The 20,966-nt window shown below is 42.6% G+C and overlaps 1 protein-coding gene across 2 annotated transcripts in view; it reads left to right on the top strand.

Moving 5' to 3' along the window:
- The window catches only part of ei24 (EI24 autophagy associated transmembrane protein), a 60,998-nt gene that overhangs the window by 19,582 nt on the left and 20,450 nt on the right, over nt 1–20,966 (top strand). For both annotated transcript variants that reach the window (XM_072593067.1, XM_072593068.1), the window contains exons 5-9: nt 1,440–1,506; nt 8,675–8,799; nt 12,910–13,029; nt 15,859–15,970; nt 19,802–19,913. In XM_072593067.1, coding sequence (XP_072449168.1) covers nt 1,440–1,506; nt 8,675–8,799; nt 12,910–13,029; nt 15,859–15,970; nt 19,802–19,913 — 536 coding nt within the window. The remainder of the gene's footprint in view (nt 1–1,439; nt 1,507–8,674; nt 8,800–12,909; nt 13,030–15,858; nt 15,971–19,801; nt 19,914–20,966) is intronic.

The following is a 20,966-nucleotide window of genomic DNA, read 5'->3' as shown; positions in this document are numbered from 1 at the left end:
ATTTCAAAGAAGGGACTCATAATTGAAGAGCAAAGTTGTGTTCCATATTGGGGATCACATTGCACCTTTCTCAATCACAAATTGGAATTGTCCTGCAACCAGCCCTAATTGCAGCTGATTCTGTCGTCTGCCCTAATTGTGACTTGCCTATCCCCAGCTACGACTATAAAATGTAGCATTTTGCAATAATATGTTCTCTCTAATGATCTCATTTAAAATATACTAATGGAGCTGTAGTGATTTTAATTCTATTAAGTGGAATGACATCTTCATTTTCAATGATAAGGGATTTATGCTGTAATTATCCTATGATTAAGATCAATCCTTTTAAAGACCTCCAGTCATATTACTGACTATTTGTTTTTGGTCAGTTGGAGCTTAATTGTCAGGAATGAGTTTGTCTATTGAAAAATTATCTTTTGCAGACTCTGGAGCAGAGATAGCCAGAGTGAAATTACTGCCAATTTTATTTTCTCAACATTTTTCACACTGGAATGTATTCTGAAAACAATGCAAATGAATATTGAACTTTCAGAAATTCTGTGGTTCTTTAGCTCATGTGGTTGTTAGCAAGGGAATGTGAATTGAATGCATCGATGCGTATCATAACTAGAATCCTGTGCTCAACAGCCCTCCCCTAGCTTTCTGTTCTGTCAAGCTTCAATCCTGTACACATTATCTGGCCAATGGAAACCCATAGGCTGGTTGTAACGATCCATGCTGCACCTCACTTTACCCACTGCATGATGATCTATTCAGTTCTGCCTTCCTTCCATTTTGGAACTCCATTCAGAAATTCCTGACTGAGATCTACTAACAGGCATTCCATTGGATCCAGAAATGGGATAAAACAGGAGGTCAATAGATGTTTGTGTCTCTTCACATGCATAGGGAGGCTCCAGTGAAGGTGCATGGTTGCGCATAAGCCCTGGCTGGTTCTGAAGCTATTCACCAAGGATCACTCTTGCTATAAGTATTACAGTTCCTGCTATTCAACAGATGGGGCTTGTCAGAAGCAATTTGCTATTGACCTCATGCCTTATACCATTTCCTGACCTCCCACTTCAGGCTTCACAATACTTTTTCAGAATTTGTCAATCTCAGCTGAGTGGAAGTTGAGCATTCAAATGTATCACCACAAGTAACTTGGGCAATTCTTTGAGGTCAGGAATAAGCATTGTGTATAAAGTGCCCCACAAACAGCCTGCTGATACTTGTCCTGGGATCACATGTAGACCAGTATGGCTGCCTTCTTTGCTGGATCCAAGAAAACCCACTTTTTAAAGTTGGGTGAATACATTATGTACTTTTCTCTTATTAAGAGTACAACAATAAGCAGTAGAAACTTAAGTACTGTATGCTTTATTGCCATGAATATTTGAGAAATGATGCTGTTACACTGTTTCCAGCAACAAATGTTTCTCCTCTTGTCTGCACAGCTGAGTATCCTGGTCTTCTATCGAGTCTTTATCCCTCTGCTTCAAGCCATCACTGCACGTATTATTGGTAAGGAAACTATTACGCCACGAGAGATAGAAAGGTTGTGGATGTATTTGATAAATCTGGGACCAGTAGCCCATAAGGAACAAATTTCCCGGTTTAGTCATTCTATAAATAGATCAAGTAGAGTGGAACTGACTACACAAAGTAGATGCGATGAGTTCAAATCACTAGCATCTAGATAGTGAAATTTGAGTTCTATAAAATTCTGGAATAGAAATGGAGAACATTGGAGCAGGATCAGACCATTCAGTCCCTTGAACCTGCTTTCACATTCAACATGATCAGGGCTGATCATTCCAATTCCTTGCCCTGTTCCCACTTTCTCCCTGTTAGCCTTTAGCTAAATCCCTTTAGCTGATCCCTTTAGCCATAAAAACTGTTAACTAAATCATCTTCAAAACATTCAATATTTTGGCCTCAATCTCTTTTTGTGGCAGAGAATTCCACAGGCTCACCATAGTCTCGGTGAAGATATTTCTCCTTATCTCAGTCCTAAATGGCCTACCCAGGTATTCTGAGTATGTGATCTCTGGTTCTGGACTTTGGTTATCAAAAAATCTTTTTGTGTGTTTATACCTGTTTAAATTTTGTAAGTTTCTATGAGATTCCACCCTCATTATTCTAAACTCTGATGCCAACCCAGGAATCAAGTGTGATAAACTGATTGCACTCCCTCCATAGCCAGAATGCCCTTTCCTTGGTCTGACTGACCTGTGTCTTCAGACACGTTTGGGTCGTGCCTTCATGAGCAGGTTACATATGTATATTGTGGTAGGTGAGAAGGTGCAGTGACTTTAATTAAATAAGCATTCTCCCCCAATGGAGATTCATTTCTAAACAGGCAAGGGGTCCAGAAGAAAAAGATGAGAAATGATGTTTCAATGAAACTAAAGCATTTACTGTTTACAGATTTACAATAAAGCGTTTGTAAATCTCAAAGTCCTTTGCTGCTTAATTCAGCATATGAATATCAGTGTACAAACATGGTTGTCAAGCAAAAACAGGACCCTTCTTGTCTCCACAGCCAAACTACTCTGCTAGCACTGAGATAGGCCCACTAGTGAAGAATAGACTTTTAGATGAATTGTCTTGGGTAAAGTCAGAAGTCACATGATACTAGGTTATAGTCCAACAGGTTTATTTCAAGTCTCAAGCTTTTGGAGCGCTGTTCCTCCTTCAGCTTCTTCATTTGACAAAGATGCCGTGTCTTTGCTTGACTTCCATGTTTATACACCGATATCCATATGTTGAATTAAGCAGCAAAAGACTTTCAGAGAGTTACAAATGTTTTATTGAAAATCTGTAAAAGGTGTCATGTGACTTCTGACTTTGTCCACCCCAGTCCAACACCGGCATCTCCACATCGTATCTTGGACAAAGTCAATCTTAGCATAAGTTGATTTTTTAAAAAATTGGGACCAAAAAACGTTTCTTAAAAAGATTCTGACAAGTCACAGGTGAATTTTAGAACTTGATTCTACCCTGAAGCATTTGCAGTTTTGCAGCATAGTTTGTTTCTTTCAAGTCCTTTCAGGTAGAATTCCAAAGTTAGAAAACACTGTCACGTTAATAGATAAAAAGAGTTCAGTTTGCTTGACTGGACTATGCTATTTGTATTTCAGGCAGAATGAGGAGTCTGGGCAAGACACCTGGGAAAGTTTTCTGCCAGTGAACTCTTCATTCCCATACTGTTGCTGAAGCAAGAGTTACAAGTGCAGCCAATCTCTCCACAATGGTGAAGTGAGAGTGACAGACCTTGACATCAAGGCTGCATTTGACCAAATGTAGTACCAAGGAGCCCTAGCAAAACTGGAATCCAATGCTAGGCAATGACCATCTCCAATAAGACGATCTAATTATTGCCTCTTGACATTCAATGGTGTCACCACCACTGAATCCCCCACTAATCCCAAGTGTGTTTATACCATTGACCAACTCAACTTGCAACAAAACACCATGGCTACAAGTGCAGGTCAGAGGCTAGAAGTACTGTGGCGAGTAACTCACCTCCTGACCCTCTGAACCTTTTCCAATGCTTCCACATCCTTCCTATGATGCGGCGACCAGAACAGTACGCAGTACTCCAAGTGCGGCTGCACCAGAGTTTTGTACAGCTGCAGCATGACCTTGTGGCTCCGAAACCCAATGCCTTTTCCAATAAAAGCTAACACACATATGCCTTCCTGACAACCCTATCAACCTGGTGGCAACTTTCAGGGATCTATGTACATGATATCTCTCTTCTCATTCACACTGTCAAGAATTTTACCTTTAGCCCAGTACTCTGCATTCTTGTTACTCCTTTCAAAGTGAATCATTGCACCCTTTTTTTCTGCATTAAACTCCATTTGCCACCTCTCAGCCCAGCTCTGCAGCTTATCTATCTCCATCTGTAACCTGCAACATCCTTCAACACTGTCCACAACTCCATCGATCTTAGTGTCATCTGCAAATTTACTAACCCATCCTTCTCCGCCCTCATCCAGGTCATTTATAGAAATGACAAACAGCAGTGGCCCCAAAACAGATTCCTGTGGTACACCACCAGTATCTGAACTCCAGGTTGAACATTTCCCATCAACCACCACCCTCTGTCTTTCAGTTAGCCAATTTCTGATCCAAACCACTGTAGCATCCTCAATCCCGTGTCTCTATATTTTGTGCAATAGCCTACCATGGGGAACCTTATCAAATGTTTACAGAAACCCATATACACTACATCAATCGCTTTGCACTCATCCACCTGTTTAGTCACCACCACTAAAGAACTCAATAAGGTTTGTGAGGCATAACCTACCCTTCACAAAACCACGTTGACTATCAAAATAATCTCCCTTCGAGATAATTATAAATGGTGTATCTTGGAATCCTTTCCAACACTTTACCCACAACTGAAGTAAGGCTCACTGGTCTATAATTACTAGGGACGTCCCTACTCCCCTTGAACAAGGGGACAACATTTTCTATCCCCCAGTTTTCTGCCACTATTCCTGTAGACAATGATGATATAAAGATCAATGGCAAAGTTTCTGCAATCTCCTCCCTAGCTCCCCAGAGAATCCTAGGATAAACCCCGTCTGGCCCGGTGGATCTATCTAATTTCACATTTTCCAGAATTGCTAACACCTCCTTTGTGAACCTCAATCCCGTCTAGTCTAGTAGCCTGTATCTCCGTATTCTCCTCAACAACATTGTCTTTTTCCAGTGTGGGTATTGACGAAAAATATTCATTTAGTACCTCTCCTATCTCCTCAGACTCCACGGACGACTTCCCATTACTGTCTTTGACTGGCCCTAATCGTACTCTAGTCATTCTTTCATTCCTGACATACCTATAGAAAGCTTTAGGATCTTCCTATCTACCAACGACTCCTCATGTCCCCTCCTGGCTCCTCTTAGCTCTCTCTTTAGGTGCCTCCTGGCTAACTTGTAACTCTCAAGCACCCTAACTGAGCTTTCACGTCTCATCTTTACATAAGCTGCCTCCTTCCTCTTGACAAGAGATTCAACTTCTTTACTTCCATATCCGCCACAAATTCACCTGCACCTCCACACACATCATCTATTGCATCCGCTGCACCTGATGTAGCCTCCTCTATATTGGGGAGACAGGCCGCCTACTTGCGGAACGTTTCAGCGAACACCTCTGGGACACCCGGACCAACCAACCCAACCACCCCGTGGCTCAACACTTCAACTCCCCCTCCCACTCCACCAAGGACATGCAGGTCCTTGGACTCCTCCATCGCCAGACCATAACAACATGACGGTTGGAGGAAGAGCGACTCATCTTCCGCCTTTACAAAGAGATTCAACTTCTTTAGTAAACCACAGCTCCCTCACTTGACCACATTCTTCCTGCCTGACCGGTACATACTTATCAAGGACACGCAGTAGCTCTTCCTTGAATAAGCTCCACATTTCAATTGTGCTCATCCCCTGCAATTTCCTTCCCCATTCTATGCATCCCAAATCATGCCTAATCGCATAATAATTGCCTTTCCCCCCAGTGATAACTCTTGCTCTGCAGTATATACCTATACCTTTCCATTGCTAACCAAATTGTGATCACTGTCACCAAAGCATTCGCCTCCCTCCAAATCTAACACCTGGCCTGGTTCATTACCCAGTACCAAATCCAATATGGCCTCTTGTTGGCCGAACTACATAATGTGTCAGGAAACCCTCCTGTACACATTGGACAAAAACTGATTAGGGGATCCAGCCCCCAAACACCACAACAACCTCCAAGTTTCCTGGATGCACCCTTGAGCCCTGACTACTCCATAAGTCAGTCTTACCTCTGTGGTCAGCCAGTTTTTGGAAAGAAAATTCTGAGATAGGATTTCTGACTATTTGGAAAAGCGTAGTGTGATTAAAGGCAGTCAGCATGGCTTTGTGAGGGGCAGGTCATGCCTAAGTAATCTTATTGAGTTCTTTGAGGAGGTGAACGAGACAGGTCGACCAGAGGATGTGGTGTATATGAACTTCAGCAAGGCATTTGATAAGTTTCCCCATGGTAGGCTCATTCATAAAGTCAGGAGGTATGGGATACAGGGAGATTTGGCTATCTGGGTTCAGAATTGATTGGCTGATAGAAGACAGAGTGGTTTATTCATAGAATCCCTACAGTGTGGAAACAGGCCATTTGACCCAACATGTCCTCACCAACCCTCTGAAGAGTAATCCACCCAGGCTTATTCCCTCTACCCTATCACTCCACATTTACGCATGATGAATGCACCCAACCTACATATCCCCCAACACTGTGGGTAATTTAGCATGGCCAATCCACCCTAACCTGCACGTCTTTGGGCTGTGGGAGGAAACTGGAGACCCGGAGGAAACCCATGTAGACACAGGGAGAATGTGCAAACTTCACACAGACAGTTGCCAGAAGGTGGAATCGAACCCAGGTCCCTGGGGCTGTGAGGTAGTAGTGAAAAGCCACCCCCAGTATTGTAGAAGGGTTACATCCAAAACATTGACTTCTCCACCTCCTAACCCACCCCCAGTCCTAAAGAAGGGTTACACCCAAAATATCTACCCTAGATAAAAAGCTTTGAGTGTCTGCTTTTAGCCAGTCTACTGACATTTTAGCAGAAACCTGGCTAACAAATGGGGGCTCCATTTTCCCTACAAAAGCCACCAATTACACAACAGATGGTTTACAAGAACCACAGACGAGCATTCTTATGTCCAAGTCCTACTGTTGCACTTTTCTATCACTTTCTTCCACAACACCATGCTACCTACTTAGACCGCAAGGTGACCTGTTAATATCACTTCCTTAGATGGAAAGTATTTTGTCTGGAGGTCAATGTTGTGTGGTGTCCCGCAGGGCTCTGTTCTTGGGCCTCTGCTCTTTGTAGTTTTTATAAATGACTTGGATAAGGAGGTTGAGGGGTGGGTTAGTAAATTTGCAGATGACACAAAGGTTGGAGGTGCTGTTGATAGTATCGAGGGCTACTTCAGGCTGAAGCGTGACATAGACAGGATGCAGAGCTGGGCTAAGAAATGGGAGGTGGAGTTCAACCTGGATAAATGCGAAGTGATGCATTTTGGAAGGTCGAACTGGAATGCTGATTATAGGATTAAAGACAGGATTCTTGGCAGTGTAGAGGAACAGAGGGATCTTGGTGTTCAAGTACATAGATCCCTCAAAGTTGCCACCCAAGTGGATAGGGTTGTGAAGAAAGCATATGGTGTTTTGGCTTTCATTAACAAGGGGATCGAGTTTAAGAGCTGCAAGGTTTTGCTACAGCTCTACAAGTCCCTGGTGCAACACACTTGGAACATTCTGGTCGCCCTACTATAGGAAATATACAGAGGCTTTGGAGAGGGTGTATAGCAGGTTTACCAGGATGTTGCCTGGACTGGAGGGCTTGCCTTATGAAGAGAGGTTGACTAAGCTCAGACTTTTCTTTCTGGAGAGGAGGAGGAAGAGAGGTGACCCGATCAAGATTTACAAGGTAATGAGAGGCATGGCTAAGATCAAAAGCCAGAGACTTTTCCCCAGGGCAGGATTGACTGGTATGAGGGTTCATAGTTTTAAGATATTAGGAGGAAGGTATAGAGGAGGCACCAGAGATAGGTTATTTACACAAAGTTGTGAATGCATGGAATGCATTGCCAGTGGTGGCAGAGTCATTCGGGACATTTAAGCGACTACTGGACATGCACATGAATTGAGGGGTGCGTAGGTTATGTTATTTTATTTTACATTAGGATTAATCTTCAGCACAACATCGTGGGCTGAAGGGCCTGTTCTGTGCTGTACTCTTCTATGTTCTATGTTCTAACAGCTCCCCATGACAGCCAACTAAGTCCAAACTTCCTCCTGATTACCTCACTTGATATCCCCAACTACCTTCCTAATGCCCCAGAAGCACTTCTGTGACACTGCCGTGACCATAACCTGTCTACAAACTACCGAGGTACACCACCTGAACACTAGCTATACCCGAGCCCTAAGTAACTCCTTAAGCTGTTACACCCCTGACTTGTTAGCCACCGCACCTGACTTCCCTCCCATGATCATCTGCCAACCTCATTCCCTGAAGCCCCACCAACTCTCTTTAATCTTCTGTTAAACCTCTGACCCAGATACCCCACAGGCCCATTTGCTACCACATCCATCTTAGCAACCTTTCCATTCACTAACATTCACAATGGACCTTTAGCTTACCACATGGTGACTCGTGCTGTATAAAAGAAGAGTGCCCACCTTCTTCTGACTCAACAGTGCTGAAACAGAGTTCTTTGAGGAATTCTACACTCCAAACTTCTGGAAAAACATTGTCCCAAATGACCCAGACTGTTCCTCAAAAGATCGTTTCCATTATTTATTACTCAGGCCTTCTGTTTACCTGTATACCTTGCCTCTGTGCTCCTGATTCTTCCTGGAATTGTGTGCTTCTCCCTCCTTATTTTAATGTTGTGTAGCCTGTTTTAGGAAATGGTCTCCTCTTTGACTCCTTTCTGTGTTCCATATTATTTCAGTACTTTCCTTGCATGAGATTAATTTCTTGCCTTTTGTAAGTCAAGAACAACAAACTATAAAAGCTATTGCATTGTGTAGCATTGGCCTTTAATAGAAAATTTGTTTGGTTTTAATCCTAAGATGTTGACCTTTGACTGTGTTTGTGAAGTAGTGTTTTTATCTGCGCAGGTGACCCCTCATTACATGGCGATGTCTGGTCCTGGCTGGAATTTATCTTGAACTCCACTTTCAGTGCTTTGTGGATATTGCCTCTGTTTGTCCTCAGTAAAATAGTGAATGCCATCTGGTTTCAGGTAAGTAAAACAGATTGTTTAATTATAACCCTGTCCTCCTGTTTAACAAGTCTTCAGTATCAGCTATTTATATCATGCCTTTAATGTAGGTAACCTAATCTGGTTCAGGGAGGCTTGGGGAAAACTAGTGCCAGAGAAGATTAGTTGGGGTGACATTAATTAATGGTGGGTTTTCCAGAGAGATTTTGAGGAGGAAAGGGAAATCAAAGGATAAGAATATAATAGTTCTTGCTTGAAACGAGCACGAGGGTGGTGTTGGCACTGAATAAAGCCTACGTAATAATAGAGCCACATTTATTAACCCATGCAAGGAATTGATTTGAGGAATATGGGTAGAAATGTAAACAGACAGGAGTGAAGTGTGTTAAAGGAAACTACAGCCCTGAATTTTAAAAAAGCCCAGCATCTCCATACCTCCATTTCTTAACTGGAATGTTAAAATGACTGATATTAGCTTTCAATTTCTCAAACACTCCAAATAAAAACACTGCAGGCTGCACAAAACGCTAACTAATTTATTCTTTGGTGCCAAAAACCTCTATGTATTTTAGCCACCCAAAGGTCTGATGTGTGCATACAGCCATTCCCAGGTCTCCAGCCAAGCAACTAGGATAGTTATACTGAACTTCTATTTGTCCGTTTCTGCCTGTACATCCTCCTTGTGAGTACACATTCCACTCACCCAAGTTTAATTTAGGTCTACTTTGTGAATGATGCTACATTTCAAGTCAGCATTAATGTTCTTTCTTTGACATGCGACACCCTGGTCAGGGTGAGCACGTTGGCACACGTCACACCAAACAAAAAGGATCCACGCACTTAAATTATTAAATCTCAAATAATCACAGGAATATAAGAATGAATGTGAACAAGATCGTTGTTTCCTTTTGAGATGTGAGAGTGCACAGCAAATCAGCAATCCAAAAAGATTCCACACTGGTTGTACATAGGTCGTCCTGTGCAAAATATTTTAAAGGTCCCACATATTTAAATAAATAGCATACACACAAAAACAAAATTTGATAGGATCTTGGTCAGGATGATGAATAATTTGAAGGTGAAATTGTCATGCATCACCTTTGGTAAAGATGTGCTGTATAAGAACGCTTTGCTGAAGTTTGCATTTTAGTTGGTACATGCTACAGTGATGAAACTGCTTATTTACAGTGCTGGAATTAAGCCAATTGCTTTGTTCTGGACAGATTTGAACTTGAGTAATGCAGCAGCATTCTTCAGGAATGTGGACACAGCATCTAATCACATCCCTCACTTGTGCCTTGTGTGTGATGGGCAAGCTTCAAGGAATCAGGAGGTGACCCACTTAGCACAAAATACTCAACCAAAAGGTGTAGTGAGTTTCTGAATGAAGATGTCCATTCTTGCCCCATAGATGTTGTTAATGGGAGTCCCGTCCAAACACCCAAGAACAAAATGTTAGGTATTCTGCTATATCAAGATTATCCTTGAAATTTGGCTTTTGAGAGGTAAAACTTGGTACTGACAAAAAGATATGTCAACTTTCACATGGGCAATGGCAGCAAGAAGCTGGTAAAAGAAAGACAAGTCAAAGCGCTTGAATGATAAGAGGACAAATGAACACCAAGTAAAGAGAGAAAATCAAGTGTAATGTTTACATCTCCTTAAGAACATACAGACTAATCTGGGTAGCTGGAGGTTTCTCTGAACCTTCTTCAATCTTAATATTCTGGCAAATTGTTTTTTCTTTGTATTTGTTCATTTGTGAAGATTTTAGATAGTTGTGTTCAACGGTGCAGGCCCACTGGTGGCTAGTCAGGCCTATCTGTGAGTGACAGATTCTTTTACAGCTGTTGCAGATGAAGGTGTAGGTATTGCTGTAGTTAGAGTTATACAGCACAGAAATAGCCCGTTTAGTGTAACTAGTTCATGCTCGCCATGATCCCAAACTAAGTTAATTCCACCTGCCTGTGTTTGGCCCATATCCCTCCAACCCTTTCCTATTCATTAATTTATCCAAATTTCTTTGAAATTTTGTAGCTGTACCTGCATCCACCATGTTTTTCTTGGAGTTCATTTCACACATAAACCACTCTGTGTCAAATAAAAGTTACCCCCATGTCTTTTTTAAATCTTTCACCTCTCACCTTAAACTTTTGCCCACTAGTTTTGAACTTTCCCACCACAGGGAAAAGACCCTTGTAATTAACCCTTCTGTTTCCCTCATTTTATACCCCTAAACCTCCTACATGCCCATGAAGTAAGTTCCAGCCCCTCCAGTCTATTTTTTATAAACCAAACCCTCCATTCCTGGCAACATCCAGGTAAATCTTTTTTGAACCCTTTCCAGTTTAATAATACTCCTATAACAGGGTGAACAGAACTGCACACAGCACTCCAGAAGAGGCTTCACCAACTTGGATCGATCCTTCTCTTTCTTGCTGGCATTTGCTCTGTCTGATAGTGGTCTGTAGCACTCAAGATATGCACCTCCAGGCATCATAATCTGTGCAGCTCACTGAAGATGGGAATTCTAGGGATTAAGCAAAAGGCAATAGAAAGTAAGTTTTACCATACGTTTTGACTGAGCCCAACCCCCTCCCACACCCCCACAACTTGTCTGTTCACAATCTGGTATCATTTGACCCTCAGATGAGCTACCATACACACATTTATATTGTCACTAAAAGCAACTATCTTGATCTCCTTTACATTACCTAACTTTGCCTCTGTGTGAACTTGCTGAAACCCTCATTCAGGTCTGCACCAACTCTAGATTTGACTATTCCAATGCACTCCTGGCTGGTCCTCCGCACTCTTCCCTCTGTTAACTTGAGGCCATCCTAAAGTGAACTACCTGTGTCTTAATTAGCACCAAATCCCATTTCCCTGTCACCACTGTGATCATGAACGTACATTGGCTTCTGTTTAAACCATGGTTTGATTTTAAATCTCTCCTCTTTTATTTTCAAATCTCTCCTTGGCTTTGTCTCTCCGTACTTCTGTGATCTCCAGAGTAGGTGACTCAACCCCTCGAGCCTGCTTCACCATTCAGTAGGATCATAGCTGATCTGCCGTTCTTCACATCTGCATTTTGATGTTTTCCCCACAACCCTTGATTCCCCGACTGATCAAAAATCTATTTCAGCCTTAAAAGTGCATGAAGACTCTGCCCTGTGGGTCTCTGTGGCAAGGTGATTCAAAGCCTCTTAACCCACTGATAGAAAACATTCCTCCTCATCGCAGTCTTCAACTGGTGCTCCTTCATTCAGAAACTGCCCTCTGATCCTTAATTCTCCTGTGAGGGGCAACACCGCCCAGCATTTACCCTATCAAGCACCTTAAGAATCTATATGTTTCAGTGAGATGTCTCCTTTAACACTTCCTAGGACACTTTAACCAAGCTTTTACCCTAATATCTCCTTATGTAGTCCAGTGTCTTCTCTTGTATTGCCTCAGAATGCAGTATTATTTTAAAATTATTGTTTTGCATCTGAAACAGAGCTTGAGAATGCAAAGCAGCTGAACCTATAAGAATTTGGGAATTAATCCAGAATGCCTCAGTGTTACTATGTGAGAGAATGCATATGCTTCCGCGTGTTGTTGAGTCCCTTCTTGTGTGCTGGTGTCAGCTCTCCCCCCACTGCCTGTCACATCCTTCAGCAGAGATTTCCACTAACTCCATAGTTTTTCAGAATTCCTAATCTCAGCTATTTTAATACCAGTGTGGAGAATTAAATATTGGCTACAGGAGAAACTCTTCAGGTGACACCCACACGCCTAGCCTCAAATTGCAGTGGCATTGTCATTTTTAAAAATTTCTTTGCCAATGTCTTGTATGAAACGAAGAGTGCTACAAATGCACAGGGAGGGTTAGGGTCAGGCTATGTCTGTAAACAGAAAGGACAGACTTTGAGGCTTCAAAGTTGTGCGCTGTTCAGCAGCCTGGGAGCAGATCAATTACATACTCAAAGGAGGCTCAGAAGGAAACAACTGAGTAAGGAGGAAGTGGAAAGTATAAATACTTATACTGGTTATCCTCTTAGCCCCTCACACCCCACCCAAAGAAAACCCCACAACTTTTCACATAGCTTTTAAGAGTGAATAATTGTTAAAAATCATTGCTTGTTACAGGACATTGCTGACCTAGCGTTTAAAGTGTCTGGAAGGAAAGCACAACCTTTCCCCAGTATAAGTAAGATTATCGCAGACATGCTTTTCAATCTGCTCCTGCAGGCCTTGTTCCTCATTCAGGTATGTATGAAGCACAGTGCTCTGAGACGAGTAAATAGGTCATGCTACTGGTTAATGGGGACTCAGACCATGAAGATATAGAGCAGCTGCAGATCCAGCTGGATTTCTTTTGTGTCTGACTAGAACCGTATGGATTATTTGAGTCCTGTGCTAATGTAGTGTTGTGAAGAATAACAACTGGACAGTCAATGAGTGAGACTTACCAGAATTGTTTCTTTCTTTCTTTGCCTTTGACATCAGGTCAGAAATTTTCCTGTGCTACACCGTTTCCTTGTTGGGTTATAACTAAAACCTCTAATTCAAAAATACAGTTATCTTAAGAAATGCAAGCCCTAATACATAAGAAACAAACGACAGGCAAAAGTAGACATTGGGCCACTTTAAACTGATGCTGGAAGGCTAATAATGGGAGGTAAGGAACTAGCTGGAGAACTTAACAAGTACTTTGCATCAGTCTTCACAGTGGAAGACGTGAGTAATATCCCAACAATTAAAGGGAGTCAGGGGGCTGAGTTGAGTATGGTTGCCATTACAAAAGAGAGAGTGCTAGAAAAGCTGAAAGGTCTTAAAATTGACAAATCTCCTGGCCCCGATGGACTACATCCTAGAGTTCTGAGGGAGGTGGTTGAGGAAATAGCAAAGGCGTTGGTTAAAATCTTTCAAAAGTCACTGGAGTCAGGGAATGTCCCAGATGAATGGAAGATCGCTGTTGTAACCCCATTGTTCAAGAAAGGATCCAGACAAAAGATGGAAAATTATAGGCCAATTAGCCTAACCTCAGTTGTTGGTAAAATTCTAGAATCCATCGTTAAGGAAGAGGTTTCTAAATTCTTGGAAGAGCAGGGTCGGATTAGAACAAGTCAACATGGATTTAGTAAGGGAAGGTTGTGCCTGACAAACCTGTTAGAATTCTTTGAAGAGGTGACAAGTATGTTAGACCAGGGAAACCCAGTGGATGTGGTCTATCTAGACTTCCAAAAGGCCTTTGATAAGGTGCCATATGGGAGGCTCCTGAGTAAGGTGAGGGCCCATGGTGTTCGAGGTGAGGTACTGGTATGGATTGAGGATTGGCTGTCTGACAGAAGGCAGAGAGTTGGGATAAGAGGTTCTTTTCCGGAATGGCAGCCGGTGACGAGCGGTGTCCCGCAGGGTTCGGTGTTGGGGCCACAGCTGTTCAAATTATATATTAATGATCTGGATGAAGGGACTGGGGGCATTCTAGCAAAGTTTGCCGATGATACGAAGATAGGTGGACAGGCAGATAGTACTGAGGAAGTGGGGAGGCTGCAGAAATATTTAGATAGTTTGGGAGAGTGGTCCAAGAAATGGCTGATGAAGTTCAATGTGAGCAAATGCGAGGTCTTGCACTTTGGAAAAAAAGAATACAAGCATAGACTACTTTCTAAACGGTGAGAAAATTCGTAAAGCCAAAGTACAAAGGGATCTGGGAGTGCTAGTCGAGGATTCTGTAAAGGTAAACATGCAGGTTGAATCCTTGATTAAGAAAGCAAATGCAATGTTGTCATTTATCTCAAGGGTTGGAATATAAAAGCAGTGATGTGCTACTGAGACTTTATAAAGCTCTGGTTAGGCCCCATTTGGAGTACTGTGTTCAGTTTTGGTCCCCACACCCCAGGAGGGACTAGAGCGTGTCCAGCAGAGATTCACATGGATGATCCCTGGAATGGTAGGTCTAACATATGAGGAACGGCTGAGGATCCTGGGATTGGAATCATTGGAGTTTAGAAGCTTAAGGGGAGATCTAATAGAAACTTACAAGATAATACATGGCTTGGAAAGGGTGGATGCTAAAAAGTTGTTTCTGTTAGGCGAGGAGAGTGGGACCCGTGGGCACAGCCTTAGAATTAGAGGGGGTCAGTTCAGAACAGAAATGTGGAGACATTTCTTCAGCCAGAGAGTAGTAGGCCTGTGGAATTCATTGCCGCGGAGTGCAGTGGAGGCCGGGACGCTAAATGTCTTCAAGGCAGAGATTGATAGATTCTTGATGTCACAAGGAATTAAGGGCTACAGGGAGAATGCGGGTAAGTGGAGTTGAAATGCCCATCAGCCATGATTAAATGGCGGAGTGGACTCGATGGGCCAAATGGCCTTACTTCCCCTCCTATGTCTTATGATCTTAAATGTGACTAAGCTATTAGCTGATCTCAGTGCAAAGAACATAATTGCATTTACGTAGTGCTTTTTGCATCCGGACATCACAAAGTTCATTAAAGCCAACGAAATACTTGGGAAGTGTAGCCAGTACTATAACGTAGGAAGCACAACAGCCAGTAAAAGAATCCACAGCAGTGTGATCATCTGTTTTACTTGGCATTAATACTGCTGGGAGATAAATATTGGCCAAAGCACTGATCTTCTACCTCCATCTGAGAAGATGGGCCAGTCCTGCTCCTCGGATGCTGCCTGAACTGCTGTGCTTTTCCAGCACCACTCTACTCCAGAATCTGGTTTCCAGCGTCTACAATCATTGTTTTTACCTCGTTGATTTTAACATCTTATTGAAAGGCAGCACTCCCTCAGTCTTGAATCGGAGTGTCAGCATAGATCTTTGTAGTTGGGTCTCTGGGGTGGAGTTTAAATCTTCCATTTCAGATGCAAATTGTACCACTGTCTACTGCAAGGGTTCAGAGAATTGCCCCGAATTGGAACTGGGGAAAATGAGATCAGGGTTCCTGCTGCTATCCTATTAACCTCTGTTGAAGAGTGCCTTTGTGAAGCTTCAGCAAGATCAAGTTTTATGATTTTCATTGATATGCTATTTTCTATCATTTAAGTTCTGGTTTTATTCACTCCATTTGTTTTCCGTAGGGACTGATAGTGAGTCATTTTCCGATTGAAATTATTGGACAGCTGGGGAGCCTATTTCACATGTCGATGCTGTATTCTCTCTATTGCTTTGAATACAAATGGTTCAACAACGGTGAGTCAATTCTGTACCACTGCTGCCTGCCAAATGTGATAAGTTAGTGAAATTGAGTGAAACTCAGCCAGAAGGGAGTTTAGTGTCCCTGGCGGAAACTTGAAACATAGTTTAAGTATCTGGCAATTCTGACTTCTGGACATTTTAAACCATTTTATTGAAATGCTATGTTGAGAAAGGGACTTTCTTGCAGCAGTTTAGTGGCTAAACTGGATTGTCCACTTGTGACTCCTGAACAATGGACATTTTGTTGAAAAGCCAGACAGAGTTTCATCCCACAACAAACTCAATAGCAAAACAAGTTCATCACCAGTGGCAGGACAATAATATAAAGTGAAGTCAGTATTTTCAGATGTCCTTCAGTTGTCATCAGTTTCAAGAAGTCTGGTGGACCTTTCCCTCCTAAGTTTTACCTCTTGCCTGTTAGCTAAGGCAGGTACTGTTACTGTCAGCTGTCTCTATGTAGACTGGGAGCCTCTGTGCTAGTCCATATGCTTGAAGCTTCAACAAGCAGCCAGCAGGGGAGCTCATTATCCTAAACTAAAAAAACCAAAGAAATCGGAAGCAACAACAAATTGCTGGGAAAATTCAGGTCTGGCAACATTTGTAGAGAGAAAGCAGAGTTAATGTATTGGGTCCAGTAACTCCTCTTTTGAACTAGAAGAAGGGTTCTGAAGTCGGGTCACTAGGTTGGAAACATTTAACTCTGCTTTCGTTCCACACTTGGTTGGAGCGTTTGAGCTACAGGGAGAGGCTGAATAGGCTGGGGCTGTTTTCCCTGGAGCATCGGAGGCTGAGGGGTGATCTAATAGATGTTTATAAAATCATGAGGGGCACGGATAGGGTAAATAGACAAGGTCTTTTCCCTGGGATGGGGGAATCCAAAACTAGAGGGCGTAGGTTTAGGGTTGTGAGGGGAAAGATTTAAAAGTGACCTCAGGGGCAACCTTTTCATGCAGAAGGTGGTGCATATGGAATGAGCTGCCAGAGGAAGTGGTGGAGGCTGGTACAATTACAACATTTTAAAAGGAATTAGGTATGTGAATAGGAAGAGTTTAGAGGGATGTGGGCCAAATGCTGGCAAATGGGACTAGATTTACTTAGGATATCTCGGCCTGGACGAGTTGGACTGAAGGGTCTGTTTTTGTGCTGTACATCTCTATGGTTCTTTGACATGCTGCCAGACCTGAATTTTCCCAGCAATTTCCATTGTTATGTTTCCTTTTGTTATGGGGTTTGCTGAATTCTGTATTTAGATGCTTTCCTTTTCTTGTCCAGTCTCCACAGGAAAATAAACATTGGACTTGCTCCCAATATTTCAGCCTCATTTTAAAATTATTAGGATTAATGTGTATGGGAAGCCTTTTTTGGACCTAATCCACATCCACCAAAGACAGAGGCTCCAGCTTCACTTACATTACTCCTGAGAAAGACCCAAGTTATTATATCGGCAGTATTTACTTGGCAAGTTTAGAATTCCTATGTTTGGTGTCAATCTGCTTAGATTACAACAAAGCACAATCCTGCACAGGAACAGGCCTTTCAGCCCTGCACCAACACATCCTATCCTTCCATACTAAAACTGTCTTCACTTGCAGGATCCGTATCCCACCTAAGATTGTCCGGAATCTCTCATGTGGGCTGTAGCCATGCCCTTTCTCTAATTCTCAGTAGATATACTTCCAGTTGTTCACATTAGTCTTAAAGTTACTGCACAGTGTGAACAAGCAGTAGCAATGCTCACCCCCACATGGTAACATTCAATAATTCCCCCCCGAGATGTGTTTGCCCACCCCCGCTCTTCTCACTCCTTTTCTATAATCCCTGGCTTCCAAATAGCCAATTTTAAAAAGGATGGTGGATGAGTTGGATGGTCACTGTCAGGGTGAGCGGAGGAATGAGATGGAGGAGTGATCACTGTCAGAAGTGAGGGGTGGGTGCAAATCCAGGGGATCCTAATAATTAATCCACATTAATCCTAATAATTTTAAAATGAGGCTGAAATATTGGGAGCAAGTCCAATGTTTATTTTCCTGTGGAGACTGGACAAGAAAAGGAAAGCATCTAAATACAGAATTCAGCAAACCCCATAACAAAAGGAAACATAACAATGGAAATTGCTGGGAAAATTCAGGTCTGGCAGCATGTCAAAGAACCATAGAGGTGTACAGCACAAAAACAGACCCTTCAGTCCAACTCGTCCAGGCCGAGATATCCTATGTAAATCTAGTCCCATTTGCCAGCATTTGGCCCACATCCCTCTAAACTCTTCCTATTCACATACCTAATTCCTTTTAAAATGTTGTAATTATACCAGCCTCCACCATTTCCTCTGGCACCCACCCCTCACATCTGACAGTGATCACTCCTCCATCTCATTCCTCCCCTCACCCTGAGGTGAGGGGAAGAATGAGCAGGGTTGATCTCCTTCAAATAATGCTATAAGATCTCTTCCATTCACTTGAGGGGATTGGGGGGGGTTGGGGGAGCGGCAGCACAGGCAGAGCCATGATCTGATCTGAAAGAGCCCAGCATTTCCTTGATGCTACACTGGAAGGTCCGCCTGATGATCTGGTTTTTGGGCAAAACTGGAACTCCCAATGTTCTGACTCAGACAAGAATGCTTACCACTGAGCATGGTAAGCACCACTCTGCTGGGGTTTTTAATTTCTTGTTCACTGACTTATGCTGTTTGAATTTCATTAGAATGAGCCATTTCCTCATTGTTGGGGTAATCCTAAAAACTGACAGCTACTTGAGAAACTGTGGAAGTTATTGGGAACTTGTTTTTAAACTTTATATTGCAAATTTTCCTCTCCAGTTAAACCTGAGGAATACTAGGTGGAGCAATGGTAATGACGGTGGAGTAGTCATGTCCTCCTCTACCAGTTGCCAACTTTCCCCAAGCTGCTGAAGGCCCACTCAAAGGGACATTCCCACCCTTTTGCTTCAGCTCTCCTCTGGGTCTGTCTGTGGTAGGCTCAGAGTGACACTTGCACTGGGACCTCTGGAGACTGGAGGGTTTTTTAGGGTCCCTGAAGATCAAGTCAGGTAAGAGCCCTTTGAGGTTCCAGGTTGCTTTTTGAACTCAGGGCCTATTATTCTTCAGGGAAGGTTGAAGGCCTCAGTGCCAGGTAATAAAACTAAAGAACAAAGAAAATTGCAGCACAGGAACAGGCCCTTCGGCCCTCCAAGTCTCTGCTAATCCAGATCCCCTATCTAAAGCATGCGGTCTAACAAGAACTACAGCTGGACACACTTCCTGAACGTGAAGAACTCAGGAACATTAGCCGCGTCCCTGAGCTCTCACATTGAGCAAAAGGAGAATAACACGGGTCTGCGATCTCCTGTCATTTTTATTCTTAAGCTTAATCTAGTCCAACGATAATATGAAATAATAGATAAATGGAAAAAGAAATCACACCAATCACATGATTATAAAATAGAAAATCCTTATATTATCAACACACCAGTCTTTTTTTTATTAGTTAGAGGAAGAGAGCGGCTGGGAGACACTGCTCTAATCAGGAATATTGCTGCAGGTTTTAGCAATACTCCTATTTCCACCTCCAATCCTGCATTAGGTGCAACCATTGAGTATCTATGTCAAGGATGTCTGGCCCATCTCAGGTGGAGTATAGCAATGGTAGGTTGCACAGGGAAGATGGTCTGTATCCCACAAGGATCTGAGTAACCTGGTATTAGATGTAATGTGACAGTGCGTATGTTGGTGTGATATGTCATAGGTACAGTAATTGTACAGCAGTCATCAGGTGACTCAATACTGCTCCAGATTTGCAGTATTAATCTTGTTCTTTGTGCTGTATACAGGAATCGAGATGCATCAGCGCTTGTCCAACATTGAGAGGAATTGGCCTTATTATTTTGGTTTTGGATTGCCATTGGCTATCCTCACTGCTCTGCCATCATCCTATGTCATCAGGTAGGTACTTTGCAACAACAGTCACAAATTCCTTTACCAGCTGCTTTCAGCAGTACCTATGGACTCCTTGGCTTTGTTAATGGAAGCAAACAGAATAAACGTGCTGAATTCATTGCTTAGTCACCAGCTGAAATGTTGTTTCTAATCCTGGGCACCATCCTTCAGGAAGGATATCATTGCCACAGATAGGATGCAGGGATGTACCAGAATGGTATCAGGGATAAGTAATGTGGTGAGGCGGAAGGTTATGAATGATTTCCTTCAAGCAGACAAAGTTGAGAGATTTAATTAAATGTCTAAAATTACAAGGTGTTTTGATAGAGTAAATCAGGTGGAACCATTTCTAATGGGAGGAAGGTATTAAGAGAGACAGATTGAAAGTAATTCACAAAAGAGGCAGAGGTGAAGTGAGAACATTTTTTGGACAATGATGTATTCTGATCTGCAATGCACTGTCCAAAAGGTTGATGGAAGCCTAACAGGAAATTGGATTAAATGCAAGGGGAGCAAATTGTAAAGCTGTAAGGGTATGACCTGGAGGCTGGATCTAAGTGAATATTTTTTACTTTCAAAAGGACCAGCATGAGCATGATGGACAGAATAAAATTCCATGAAGCTCTAACAGTGTACCATCACAACCTCTCTGAAACTATTATCATCACCAACTCCTCAAACAACCGTTCTTAATTCCTCTTCCTTTCCAAACTGTTGCAGCATTTTCAACTTCACTTTTCTTTCCAAAGTCCTTGTCTCCCAAGTTTCTATCCTTCGCTATAACACCCGTTTGAATCTTTCCAGAGAGTTTCCACATTTACCACAGCACCATAATGGGCTTTTCTGTGTATGGTGCATCATTACGTATCAATATCTGTAGCTTTTGACAATCCCTCCAAACACTATGCCTCCATTATCAAAACGAGTAGGACTGCTCTTAAAGATTCCACTCGTATTCAAGTACAGCAAGAGCATATCTAGCAACGACTGGCCCTCCCAGTTACCTCCAGCAACACCTATCCTCTGCCTTCTCCTCTTTTCATCTCCAATCAACCTTTC

This window comes from Chiloscyllium punctatum, chromosome 23, assembly GCF_047496795.1.
Source record: "Chiloscyllium punctatum isolate Juve2018m chromosome 23, sChiPun1.3, whole genome shotgun sequence".
NCBI lineage: Eukaryota > Metazoa > Chordata > Chondrichthyes > Orectolobiformes > Hemiscylliidae > Chiloscyllium > Chiloscyllium punctatum.
Note: the sequence above shows the minus strand (reverse complement) of the source record. Positions and strands in the feature narration are given on the sequence as shown.